This window comes from Diceros bicornis, chromosome 1 (genome assembly GCF_020826845.1).
Source record: "Diceros bicornis minor isolate mBicDic1 chromosome 1, mDicBic1.mat.cur, whole genome shotgun sequence".
Classification (NCBI taxonomy): domain Eukaryota; kingdom Metazoa; phylum Chordata; class Mammalia; order Perissodactyla; family Rhinocerotidae; genus Diceros; species Diceros bicornis.
In genome coordinates this window covers 85449811-85463209 of record NC_080740.1, presented here as the reverse complement: position 1 = coordinate 85463209, position 13399 = coordinate 85449811, and the positions used below count along the sequence as shown (strand labels likewise).

The 13399-nt window shown below is 59.0% G+C and overlaps 1 protein-coding gene across 1 annotated transcript in view; it reads right to left on the bottom strand.

Annotated features, from left to right (window-relative positions):
* FGF18 (fibroblast growth factor 18) overlaps positions 1-13110 on the bottom strand; it is a 33709-nt gene extending 20599 nt beyond the window's left edge. Inside the window, exons 1-2 of the mRNA XM_058545876.1 lie at positions 12482-13110; positions 12277-12313 (exon numbers count right to left, since the gene is read on the bottom strand). Coding sequence (XP_058401859.1) covers positions 12277-12313; positions 12482-12513 — 69 coding nt within the window. The 5' untranslated portion in view covers positions 12514-13110. The remainder of the gene's footprint in view (positions 1-12276; positions 12314-12481) is intronic.
* Between the last annotated feature and the right edge of the window lie 289 nt (positions 13111-13399).

Genomic DNA, 13399 nt, shown 5'->3' with positions numbered 1-13399 from the left:
TAGGCCCTGCTAATTGTAGGCCTGTCCCATCCCATCTTAACCAGGAAGCTGAACAATTCTTGAAGCCCAGACAGCATCCTGGGTTTGTTCCATGTGCCCACAGGGTCTGACATGATGCTAGGCACACAGAATCCCATTCCCACGAGAGCATGGCCCCACTCAGCCCATGACAGAGCCCTTGGCACCGGGGCTGCCCACGCATCTGTCTCACCCCTCAGCCGTGAGCTCCCAAGGGCAGGGCCTGCCTTCTCCTCATTGCTACACCCCACCCAGCCCAGGGTCTCTGTCCCCCAGCTGACCTGCACACGTCCTCCCACCCCAGCCTGCGCCCCACAGGCACTTCTGCTGGATCAGGTTATTTAACCATCCTCAGGGTGAAAGCATTACCCCACAGTACAGATGAGGAAACTGAGGCTCCAAAGCTGAACTGACAAGGTCTCAGCGGGCAATGGCAGAGTTAGCCCAGGCCTCGTGGCCCCAAAGTCCTGCTTTTGGCCCTACCTTGTGGGCCCCACCTGCCCCATCAGTGGATCAGGAGCAGGACCCAGGTTCAAAACCCAGGGCGTGCCATCCCCCAGCTAAGGGAGCCTAGGCAAGTTATTGACCTCTCCGTGCCTCAGTTTCCTCACCTATAACATGAGAGTGATGACAAGGGCACCCGCCTCATGGGCTGCTGTGGTTAGACACATAAAGTCTTAGAACAGCACCCAGCACAGAGGAGGTGTTCAGTGGGGTAATGCTGAGAGAAGATCAGGCAGCCCTGGAAGAGGCTCGCAGTGAAGCCTGCCAACAGATGGCCCTCTGGGGACATGAGGGGATCACAGTCCCCGTCCCTACAGACAGGGCACTTCTGCAACGCAGATTACAGTTTGGGAAGATGTGATTGCTTTTGATCGTCCTGACACCCCTGCAACACGGGAGAGGTTATCACCCCCTTTTAACAGATGTAGAAACCAAGGCTCAGAAAACTGCAGTCGGTTGCTCTGAGCTGCACAGCCCCATGGCACAGGGCCTGGCCGCTGGCCCAGCAGGCATGCACATCCGTCACTTCCACTACCCTCGATGGCCAGCCCCTGTCCCCACTCACAGCCAGGATATGACACCTGGGACCTGCCTCATTTCACATCCTGATCCTCAAGGAGGGACGAACTCCAGTGCTCCTGAGGCACACACCTGGTGGGCATGTGTCCTGAAGACCCCCCACCCATGGCCCTCACCTTCCTGGAATGACTTCCTGAGGTGGCCGGCCCTGTCTCCTCCCCCAAGGGCAGGCCTCCAGCCTCCCTCCCTGTCCCCCACCTCTCCTCCTGCTCACAGGAGACCTTATCGACCAGAGGTCAAACCCATCTCCTCACCCCAGGCCCCGAGGGGGGCTGTGCTGCCCCAGAAGCCAGCCTCACAGTAACGATTTTCTCCCTGGCCCACTGGACAGAGGCAGTGCAGGTGACCCGGGGTCAGCAGGGCTATCCGGTGGCCCTTCCCCAGGATGTGAGGGGAACAATCCATCTTGCCCAGCGTCCACCATTTAAGCCACACTCTGTGGCCAGATCAATCCCGAGGGAGGTAGCAGGGGTGGCCTGTGACACAGAAACAGAGCCCATTCCCCTGAAAAGGCAGAGAGACCCCTGAGCTTCCAGGGAAAGACCTCTGGGGGGCTCCAGCCTTTTGCACAAGCCGGGTTCTCTGCCCAGGGCACCCTGCCCCCTCTGCCCAGCTGACACCTGCCTTCAGGTGCCTCTTCTGGAAACCGTTCCTGCTTCCCACCCCAGGCTGGGTTAGGGCCTCTGGACACTGTAATGGCTTATTGTCCCCAGAGTCCCCCTTGTCTGGTTCATCCCTGGATCTCCAGCTCTGCTCCCAGCAGGCACCTGGCAAATGTTTGCTAAATGACTGTGGCTAGGACGAGGGAGACCTGGAGGCCAAAATCAGCCCCACCACTTACTACCCAGACAAGCAGTGTCCAGCAGAGGGATAGCAAGGGGTGTTTTTTGTTGTCATTGTTGTCGTTTTTTTGTGAGGAAGATTAGCCCTGAGCTTACTTACATCTGTTGCCAATCCTCCTCTTTTTGCTGAGGAAGATTGGCCCTGGGCTAACATCCGTGCCCATCTTCCTCTACTTTATATGGGACGCTGCCACAGCATGGCTTGATAAGTGGTGCGTCGGTGCGCGCCCGGGATCCGAACCCGTGAACGCCGGGCAACCGAAGTGGGGCGAGTGGACTCAACCACTATGCTACCGGGCTCACCCCAACGGGCGTTTTTAAAGCTATCACTTGCTAAGTTTTCCTCTGTTCCAGACACGCTGCTAAGAAGCTCTCTAGATGTGGTACCTCATCTAATTCCCCCAACCACTTGTAGAGGTGGGGACCAGTTAGAGCCCATTTCACAGATCGGACCTCTGAGGCCCCTCTCCAGGGCCACAGAGCTCCAGGGTCTGCCTGCAGAGCTCACGCAAAGCGGGCCGACTCAGGAACATTCTCTCCCTCCTCCTTTCCTGCTGGGTAGCAGGTCACTTGGCCTCACTGCCTAAGACAGGGCCTGTCTTCCAGGCCTCCTAGGACAGTCAGAGCTGCTCTCTGCCTGGCTGACGCCCCTCCAGGTGCACAATCTTCAGGGGCATTGGAGAGCTGCGGTGTGAAAAAAATCAAATTGCCACAGCTCTTGCGAGGCGAGCAGAGCTGGCACATACAGGACGTCTCCTTGTGCAGGGGAAGGCGCCTTTTGTCGCTCTGCCTTCCCCCACCCCATATACGCAGATTATCTTTGGGGTCAGAATAGCTTTTCCCACAGTGGGGTGGCCTATAGTGGGGTCCCCCTGCAGCCTAATGCCCCAATTACCCTCCAGTCTGCCCTGAGGGCCTAGACTCTGGTGGAAATATTTACTCTCCGATACAGGAACTGCACAGGGGCAACAAGGGCCAAACAGGTTCAGCTCTTCCTCCAGCTCTGCCCCCAGGCCCCGCACAGACACTGCGCTCAGCAGGACAGGGCCCGTGGCCTCCTGCTTACATTCTCATCCTGGTGGAGCGCAGCTCTCTAACACACCAGGGGAGGCCGTTTCCCCGCTCCACACTCCGCCTGGCTCCCCACTACCCAGAGGGCAGCGTCCACGTGTGGTCCTCTAGGTTCCAGTCCCTGCCTACCAGCCAAGCCTCCCCTCTTAGGCACCTTTGTGGGAACCTGCTGTGGGATGAAAAGAGGTTGGGGTGAGTCCCCACCTACCCAGTGCTGGCTTCCAGACATCAACCCAGGTCCCCCTCCCACCAGCGCATTTGACAGCCACCACTGCTCCCTTTGGCTGAAGATTTCAGCCTCGCCCACCCACTCATGGCTCTGAAGCCATGTTTGGGGGCTTCCTGTTTCTTCCTGGGCCATACTCCCACCTCCCACAGACATCTGCCACATCACACATCACCTAAGTACACACCCCACACAGACACACACCCCGCACACATTCGACAGCACAATAACCAGCACTAACTGACCTCAGGTGTCACCTGGTTCCACCCCACATCACCAACCTATCTGATTTCTTTAACCCTCAGTTTTCTCATCGGCAGAATGGGGATTGTTTATAATATTTACCCCAGGAAAAGATTATATTAGTAACACTAGCCATGACTTTTTTTCTTTTTTTGTTGTTTTGTTTTCTAAACAGCCACTACTTACTGAGCACGTCCTCTGCGCTGAGAACCACTTTGGGTAAATTATCTTATGTAACCCCTAGAGCAGCCCTACCAGTTGGTGTGATTATTAGCCCCATTTTACAGATGAGGAAACTGAGGTTCAGAGAGGTTGCACAGCTTGTCCAAAGCCACAGAATTGGTTAGAAAAGGAATGAAGATGTAAATCGAGCTCAGTCTGAAACCCAAGCTCTCCACCGCTTCAGCTCTGCCTGCGTCCATTCTGCTTTCTCCCCTTCACCCACCTCCCTTCCCCTTTCAGGACTGAACTGGTCCTGGCCACAAGCCATAGCTGGGGCAGGGACTGGGGCGGGGGATTCAACATGAAAGGGCTGAGGGCCTTGAGCTCACTCCCCCTGCCCACGAGAGGAGGATGGGGTCAGACTGCCCCCCTCCGCCCAGGTCCCATCCTTGAGGTCTCACAAGGCAGATCTGTGCCCCTGTCCCCAGGCAGCCTGCCCAGAAAGGGAGGGTCTCCCCGGTCCCAGGAGGGGCAGCCTACAGACTCCCAGCCACATTCCACCACCGCCTGCCTCCTCCAGCAGCAGCATCGGGCCAGCTGTGCCAGGCTCTCAGAGCTTCTCCAAATTCTGGATTCAGCCCTGCACCCCACTCCAGGAGCAGTCCCTGGTAGAGTCAGCCCCCCTCTCCACCCTGAAATGCAACTCCCCAAACTCTTCCTCGAGAGCAGCCTGGACTCAGCCCAGGAGCTGCCGCTGCCAGACCCAGTGCTCCGCAGGTTGTTATTATCGCTGAGAGCGAAACTAACATTGGCTCCCACTTCGTGGGCACTTGCTCAGCGCCAGGGCCTGAGGTAAGCACTTTCCAGGCACTGTCTCCTTCCTCCTCGCACAACCTGGGCAGGTCAGAGTGATTACCACCCCCATGACAAAGGGGGACAGAGAGAGGCCAAGGGACTCGCCCAAGTCATACAGAAAGTGAGAGAGCCAAGATCTGAACCCATCTCCGGCTCTAGAGCCCATGAATTTCCCCCAGCTGGCACTCCTGGGCAGAAAGCGGAGGAGGAGGAAGGCCAGGCCCATCCCTCAATTGGAGCTAGGCTTAAATTGACGCCCCCACCCACCTTCAGCCCCAGACTTCTCCCCTCTCTCCTGTCGCACTCCCCACACCCAATCCAGCCAGGACAGAGTGACGCTGCAGAGGGCCTTCCCCACCCCCAGCCTGTCCATTAAGCTCCCAGGGCTATCAATGTATTGATTGGCAGGGCTGAGCCAGCAGCAGGGGAGGGGGGCACTGCCACCTGAGGCAGCTGACAGGGAGCTCCCTTTCCCCATACATCAGCCTTCTCCCTACAGATCGTCAATATGGGTGCCACTGCCAGTCAACCCTGGAGCCAGCCGGGCGGAGGAGGCAGGACCCCTGAAGACCCATGCTCCCTTCTTCCCTCCTTTTCCCCTTCCCTGCAATCCCTGTTTCCCTTCTCTCTTCCTTAAAGCCCTCGGGTGGGGAGACCGGTCATGCATGTCTGAGAGGTAACAGACAAGCCCTTTATTCCAGCATTCAGTGCCCACCACGGCCTTTTACATTACCCCATTCCTGAACTTGATGCGCCAGCCACCCCAACTAGCCTGCAGTCCCCTGAGCCATCAGGCTGTTCCCTGCTCCAGGCATAAATGTCCCATGTGCCTGCAATGGCTTTTCCATACACACACAGGCTCATGGTGTCTTCACCCGGCTTGCTCCTATCTCAAGACCCAAATGGGGCACCTTCTCTGGCCAGATCCTCTGGCCCCGCATCTGGTTTCAGGGCCCTTCATCAGAGTACCCCCCTGCGCCCTCGAGCTCCGGCCCCTGCACAGATCCCTCAGATTTCTCTCGGGTCCCCAAGGACTGGGGAAGTCCTGAGCCCCACAACTGACACGGGGCCGGAGGTAAAGGGCCTCAATCCAGGTGCCCGGCCCTCAGAGAAGCTGTTCCCCCTATCCCTCCTCACTGACCCACCATTCATCCTGCAGCCAGGTCTGTGCCAGGCGCCGCAGGGCCCGCGGGATGGGTCTGGCCTCCCTTGACTTCCAGGAGCCACAGGCTGCTGGACAAGAGGCCTCTAGGCACACCAGAGTCACACGTGTAACCGCAGCTCCCAGTAATGAGGCCGTCATTACTTAAGACGCGCAATGAGCCGGGCGCTGTGCCAAGCGCTTCCCCCGGGTGACCACAATTCACCCTTCAGCAACCCCAAGAGGGAGGCTCTATCCCGATGCCCATATTTAAGAGGATTCACAGAGGCCAAGCAAGTCTCAATCACGGGGCTACCAAGTGGCCGAGGCGGGGTGTGACCCACGTAGGCTGGGTCCAGAGCCTGAGCTCCTACACATCCCTGTGAGCCCCAGCAGAGAACACACTGGGTCATAGACAGTGACCAAGTGCTAAGGGGTTCCAAGGCAGAGGCGGGGCAAGAGGGGGGAGGAGGGCGAGAGTGGTAAATAAAGCTGCCTGAAGCACCGGCCATGTCTTCACAGGGAACACTGAGGACAAAGCTGGAGTCTTGGATGTCGTCTTCAAAACCCAGTCCCGGGCCAGCCATGCAGCAGGCATCCCACAAAGGTTTGCTGACTGCTAATCAGGAGCAGCACCATAACTGAGCACCTCCCGCATACCTGGTCCAGGACACGGCTTCAATCACTCCTCCCAACAGGCCCGGGATTGGTATTACTATCCCTATAATGCCCAGGAGGAGGCAGACTCAGAAAGGTTCAAGATCTTGCCCAAGGCCACACAGCCTGTGAGTGGTGCACTGAGGATTAAAGCCGGATCTAAGTCCAAAGCCTCAGGCTGGAGAAGGCCTGGTGTCACCCACGCAAGGAGCACACCCTCCTTAGTTTTCTTCAGGACCCTGCAGCATGATATACCTAACACACACACAGAGCACACAATTGAGGGAGAAATTACTACTACTCAGTTCTTTACTGCGTGTCAGCCATGGTGCTAGCCACTCTGTGTGCATTAGCTCGTGTAGTCCTCACGATAGCCCTTAAGAAGTAGGAACTTTTCATTACCCCCATTTTATAAGTGGGAAAACCGACGTGCGGAGGTTGAAGGTTAAGAAATTTGCTGAACAGCTGCTCAGCAGCACAGACAAGATTCAAACGTAGGTCTGTCCTACGCCAAAGCCCATGCATTCAAGCTGTAGCAGCCACCTAGCTCACTGCACTGACACCCAGGTGGGTAAACCGAGGCACAGAGAGAGAGGTCATACAAGGAGCCAGTGACAGAGCCAGGATTCCAACCCAGGGCTCCTGAGAGTCTTTCTGTTCTGTGGCCCACAGGAGGCCTGGCCCTGGCCCTGTCTTGGCACAGCGGCATTGTAAATGGGCCTGAGGCCTCACGCCACTTACATGTCAGAGCAAACGAAACCCAAACGTCTCCCAGCCAGAGACCCTACCGGCAAGCCTGACCAAAGCCCAAGGGGCCTGCTCACCCGCTGATGTTCCAGAACAAACCCTCATGCTCAGACCACAGCGCTGACAGCAGGCCTCAGCCCTCCGAGGCCTAGTGGCTCTCCCCAGCCCGGGCCACCCCGGCCGGGCCGTTGGCATGCCCTTCTCTGAGTGCTCCGCCCGGGTCCTTGCAAATGGGGGACAGTAAAAAGCGTGCGGCACACAGAGGTTCATCAGACAGCCCCCGGCCTCAGAAAGAAAACAGTCAACAGCTCCCCTCTCCCCAGTCACCAGGAGGTGACAGTGCCCTGGGACATGGGAGCTTACAACACTGACAGGGAGGGAGGAAGGGAGCCCTTCCAGAGCAAGAGGCACAGGGGCTAGGTCTTGAAACCCAGACAAAGAGTTCAGAGCACTGGGCTCTGCACTCCCCCTTACTCCACACCCTTAGCAAGTGGGGACTGTTTTGTTGGTTGTTTTCTTCCCATTTTACTAGTGCATAAGCTGAGACCCAGGGAGGTTAAGTAACTTGTCCAAGGTCACACAGCAAAGACAAGGCAGAGCGACTACTTGAGCCAAGCTGGCAGACTCCAGAGCCCTTATACTGCTGTTTAATAAGCCTGGGTCCTAGAGTGGGCGACCCAGTGTTGAATCCAGCTCTGCCTCTCTCTTGCTGTGCAACCAAAGGCAGCTTATTTCATGCCTCTGAGCTCACTTTCTTCATCTCTAGAATTCCCTAATTCAGGGCTGGTTGTGAGGCACAGCCTAGATGCATAAGAAAGCGCCATCACATCGTGAGCAAGCAATACATGGCAGCCGCTACCAGGCTACCAGCATCATTAGCCCGACCTGCCTGCACCCTGATTTCCCACACCCACAACTTTCCTGCTGGTGGATAAGGTCAGAACGAAGACGGCCTGCTGAGGACAGGAGGTCTCTGCCCTGTCCCCCTCTGTCTACCTTTGGGGGCCTAAGAGAGCTGCCCAGGGCAGGGCAGAGGCCCTGACACACTGCCCCAAGCCTGCCGACACTGGTCGTGCCTACCATAAGAAATTTCTAAAATCCCCCTCCTTATCTCACAGCCGGTGACCCCGCCAGGCTGCCAGAGCGCTGGCAGCGTGCCCTCCCCTCCATGCTGGGAAAGAAGCCGAGAGGGGGGTGCTGAATCCCCAGGCCCCAACCCCAAAGACACCCACCTCTGCTTCGGGACCTTTTCAGACCAGAACATTCCAGTGGGATCCGGGCCTGCAGACTTCGAGTCAGATTCCCTCAACCACAGAGACAGCCACCTGGGCTCTGATCATCCCCCACACGCATATCCAAAGGGTCTCTCACTGAGGACCCCGAGCATGTGTCTTGGGACGCTGTTTCCCGACCAGTATTCTTTCTGAATAGTTTCAGTATTCTTTCTGAAAAAGTCTGCCTGGTGTGGTGGAAAGGAGACAAGATCTTGAATCCAGAGTCTTGAGTCTTTGCCGTGGCCTTGAACAAATCCCTTCTCCGTTCTGTGCCTCAGTTTCTCCATCTATGAAGTAGGAATACGACCCCCTCCTACTCCAGTCTCCCTTGTAGAATGGCAGGAAGAATGAAACAAACTTCCTGATGCAAGAGCCACTTGGGAATTCTCACAAGCAGCACTTTTTACCTCCCAGCCCTGGTTTCCTCCTCTGCTAGACAGGAGAATGACTGGTCCTGTCACTACACTTCACAGCCTGGGAGAGGAGAGGTGGGACTCAAGACTGGGAGCTCCTTGAGGCCAGGAACTGACTAGCCTTGTTCCCAGGGCCAGCAAGAAGCAGGCTCCCAGTGAGTATTTGTTGAATGAATACCTGACTGTATGGACGGATGGATGATGCTGCTGCTTTAATTAAAGAAACCAAAAATGCTATCCAATAGGACAGCTTCCCATCCTCCTTATGTCCCAAAGGACTCTGTCTCTGGCTTCCCCATCCCTGCCAGCTTGAAGAAAAAGGTTGGAAACCTCCCCAGGGGGCCAGGTTGGGGGTGGTCAGGCCCAGAGCCGGCGGGGAAGGAAACTTCCAAACTTGAACACATCGTGTGGGGAGAAAGGAAGTGGCTCCGCGGGAGGAACAAGGGGCCGGCGGAAGCCCCCCCTGCCCTGGCCCGCCTCACGCCTGGCCTGTCTGGGCAAGGCCAGGACCTAGCCCGAGCCTGGCGGCAGGAACAATGTCAGGCAGGTGCCGGCTGAGCTGCATGAAAGGCCCAGCCCGGTGTCATTGTCAGCGCTCAGCCAAGTGCAGAAAAGCAATTGACTGGTCACGCCGCTCGCTCCCCTTGGAAATTTTTTAAATTCTTCTGATTTGAGCCATCCGCGGTGTCCCAAGTCGTGTGGAGAAGGGATTTTATTAAATTCCCAGCTTCCCGCTTCCTGGGGTGGCTGGCGAGTGAGGGCGGGGCTCACCACATGGGGGAAGGGGGAGGGCAGTGTCTGGCATTGACTGTGATCACGGAAATGTGGCTGGGGGCAGGGGCCCATTCGGGGCCTGGTGGCTGATGGATGGGAAGACAGGAGGAGCCCAGAAACTCCATTGCTAGGACTGGACCAGTCCCCACAAAACAGGGAGGTGGGGGAGGGAAGGGCATAGGTGTATCCATTTCCCAGCAGAGCAATGCATCCTCTTGGGTGGAGGAGAATTTGTAAAACTTCTACACCTATCATACATCACTTCAGCCTCACAGCCACCCATTCCACAAACGATGAAGCTAAGACTCGCAGAGGTCTACAGCTAGGGAAAGACGGAGCTGGGGTTAGGCCCAGCCTACCAGCTTGCAAAACCCTGAGCCCTTCCCATGGTGCAGGGAGGCCTCGCCCAACCCCTGCTCACCAGGGGAGCTCCACTACCACCCGCTAAGTGCACCCTGCCCAGGAAGGAGCTGCCATGGTGTCTGCCCAACACCACCTCTGCAGGGAGCAGACTTCAGACTCCCAGCAACTAACACGTGGGTTCCACCCCTCATCTCTAACTCCAATGGCCACTCCACCTTTGTCCCTAGAGCATGAATGGGGACATGAGCCTGCCGACCTTTTCCGTAACCCCCTAGGGTAGTGTTGCTTTATCTTTTAGGAATCATAGGTGCTTTTGAGAATCTGTGGGGAACTGAGAACCCTCTCCCAGACACAAGCACATTTGGGTTCCACTTTGCATGCAATTTTTCACGGACTCCCCCATAATCCCATCCTTAGACATTCTCAGGGTGCATGGACTACGGGTTAAAAACATCAGCTAGTCTTATGGCAATTTGGAAGGGGGAAAGGCTGCAAAGGAAGTGGGAGGTAGGAGTGGAGGGAGAGGAGGCTCCCTCACCTGCTTGAAGGCCTAATCCACATAGACCAAACCCAGACAGACCACCCAGCTCCACCCGCCCCCGCCCCTAGAGGCTGGCTCTAGCTCTGGCCAGGAGGTGGAGGTGGGATGCAGAATCCAGGTTCTCTCCCTCACACTCCCCCAGAGAACACAAAGACCACACAGCAGCCCCTCTAGGGCCCCCACTTCAAGGACCAAGAGGCAGCTGGCATCAAGGCCCTTGGCCATCTCTCTACCTCCACGCCCATTTCATCGTCCCCATCCCCAGGCTCGGCACTCCGGAAAAGAACTCTCACCCAGGTCAGACAAGCGGATCCCCTGGAATGACCCTGGGGCCTGCCCTCTGCGTGGGGACCCAGCTGCAAACCAGGCAGGCCATGCTTGGCACTGGCCTCTCTCTCTGACACCAGCCATTCCCCGCCCCCGCCACCACGCAGGGTCACATCTGCTTTGGCAAACAGCCAGTCTTAAGTTACTGACTCCAGTTATATTGATTCAAGGAGTCACTGGGGACCCCAGCCTGGCCAACAGGAGGAAAGAACCCATCAGTCTGTCCATCCATCCTTCCAGCCCCCAGCCCCAACTAGCTGCCCCCAGCTCAGTGCCCATCCTGACGGGAACAGTCCTCTCCCAGGAGTGGGAGAAGAGATAAACAGACCTACCACCAACAAACACTGAAGGGGCTGCTGAGTCTGAACAACACTCAACATACACAAGATTCCTTGTGCCACAAAACTGCGGGAACCACCATTTTCCCCGCTCTTGGCGCCTCCGGAATCCAGAAGGCTAAGGCCTAAGCATCCTCTCTAACCCTGTGAGGACACCTGCCTTCAACCCAGAGGGGGAAGGGGCAGATAATCTCTTTTGGCCCCCGTTCAGCTCCTCCTAGGGCCCCTCCCTCACAGCTCTAAGTGGGTTGGGGGGCTAGGGCAGCTGGCACTTCCTATTCCCTTTCCCCTTGCCCGCCCCCCCCCCCCAATGCTGAGGCAGCCCTGGTCTGGTTCTAATCGGGGCTGAAGTCGGCTCCCTCTTTCCCTCTTTTCTTTCCCTCCCCCCCCCCTTTTTCCTTCATTTCCACGGCTTTGGAAGCCCCAGCGTTCCAACTGTCTGCGTGCCAAGACCTTCCCGAGTCTGAAAGCTGCTGAAGTAACAGATCAGATTTTAGCAAGTGCTTTCCAGGCTGAGCGCCAAGCCCTCTTCTGATTCACGGAGAGGAGCGAGCGAGAGCGGGGAGCAAGGCAGGGAACCAGCGGAGGGCTGCACCACCTTGGGCGAGAGTGTGCGGAGCGCGGCCCATTCGGGAGCGGCCTGGCCGCAACGGCTCCTCGGCCCAGGCGCCCGGCTCTGCTCCCTCTCACCCCATCTCCCCTAGTCCGCGTGTCTCTCTCTCTCTCTCAATGCTGCAAACGCCTTTGAAACCACAGAGTAATTTACAACTGAAGCTTTCTTCCTGGACTCGAAATCCACTCGGCTGAAAGGAGCCTTTTTGTTTGGAAGAGCAAGCAGAGACGTTAAGGCATGGTTGGCAGAGAAAATCCCAAGTCCCAACTCCTCGCCGGCTGCGGGCAGGAGGCTTGGAGCCGGGCACATTGCAGCGGCTGAGCACGCAGGCTCCGGGGATCTCCTCCCAGCCGAGGCCGACAGGGGCCGCGCCAGCCCGAGCCCCGCAGCAGAGCCCCTTGCCCTTGGCCGGTCCCCCGCCCGCGCAGAGCGCGCGCGGAGCCGCCCTTCCGCGCCCTGGGAACAGGTGCACTGGGCTCGGAGCCCAGGAGAGGTGGGGCACAGGGAGGGGGCGCGGCCTGGGGAAGGGGGGTCGGCGTGTACCGCGAGGTAGGGGCGGGGGGAGGTCAGGGTAGGGAGCCCACGTACCTGTACCTGGAAGCACAGCAGCAGGAAGTGTAAACACCTGCGGGAGAGAGATGGAGAGGTGGTTAGTGGGACTTGAGGGAGGGGGCGCGCAGACAGACAGATGCGCAGTCGGAAAGTCAGATGAACAGCCGGTCGGGCAGACAGAGCCACAGGCACACGGACAGACGGCCAGGCAGCGTGGGCAGTCCCGCGCGCGGGCGCTTACAGGCAAGTGCAGGCGGAGGGCGCTGAATACATCGCTGGGCGGGGGGGAGGCGGCGGCTCCTAGCCCAGCCTGCACATGTCCGCTTCGCGCGGCCGGGACCGGGCGCCTCCGCCGCCGCCGCCGCCGCCGCCGCCGCTGCTGCTGCTGCTCCCTCCTCGCCGGCTGCTGCTGCTGCTGCAGACTCTGCTGCTCCGGGGCGCTCCGCGGCGCGCCCTGCGGCATCAGCGCCCCGCGCGGCTCCTCCCGAGCGCTGCGCCCTCCGGGCTGGCGCGGGGGCTGCGGGGCGGCCGCCGCTGTGCAGGAAGCACCCGGCCCGTGCGGGGAAGCTTGCTCACTGCTGGCAGGCCGTCCGTCCGGGCGGCCGCGGGAGGCTGGCTGCCCAGATCACTCCGGGGGCAACATGCGCGGCGGGGCTGGAAGCTGGAGCGCGGTCTCCGACCGGGGCGCGGGGCTGGGTCGGGCCAGCGGTCAGCGCTCCGGAGCCGGGGAGCGCGGCTGCAGCACGAACGCGTCACGGCCGCTCCGTCTGGGCGCCCGCCGGCTCATGTCTCCTCCTCCGCGTCTCTCCGGCCGTGCGCATCGCCGCCTCCCACCACTGGCGGCGGCCGGGGCGTTTTCTACGCGCGGGCGGCGAGGGGGCGGGGGGCCGGGGGCGGGCCCGGGCCCGAGCCGGCACAATGAGGATGCGGGGCCCGAGGGCTCCCCCCTCGGGGCGCGGCCGGACAGGCGCTCAGCTCGCCAGGGTGCGCCGCGCCCACATCAAAGGCGGCCCTGCCTGCTTGCCTGCCTGCCGCGGCCTCTCCACTGCCTCCTCCTCCTTCTTCTGCCGGCTCCGAGTTGGAGGGAGGCCCTCAGACTCTCGGCGATGGGACCGGCAGCTCCGAAGGGACAGAGCCCGCGAGGCTGGAGCTGGCGAGC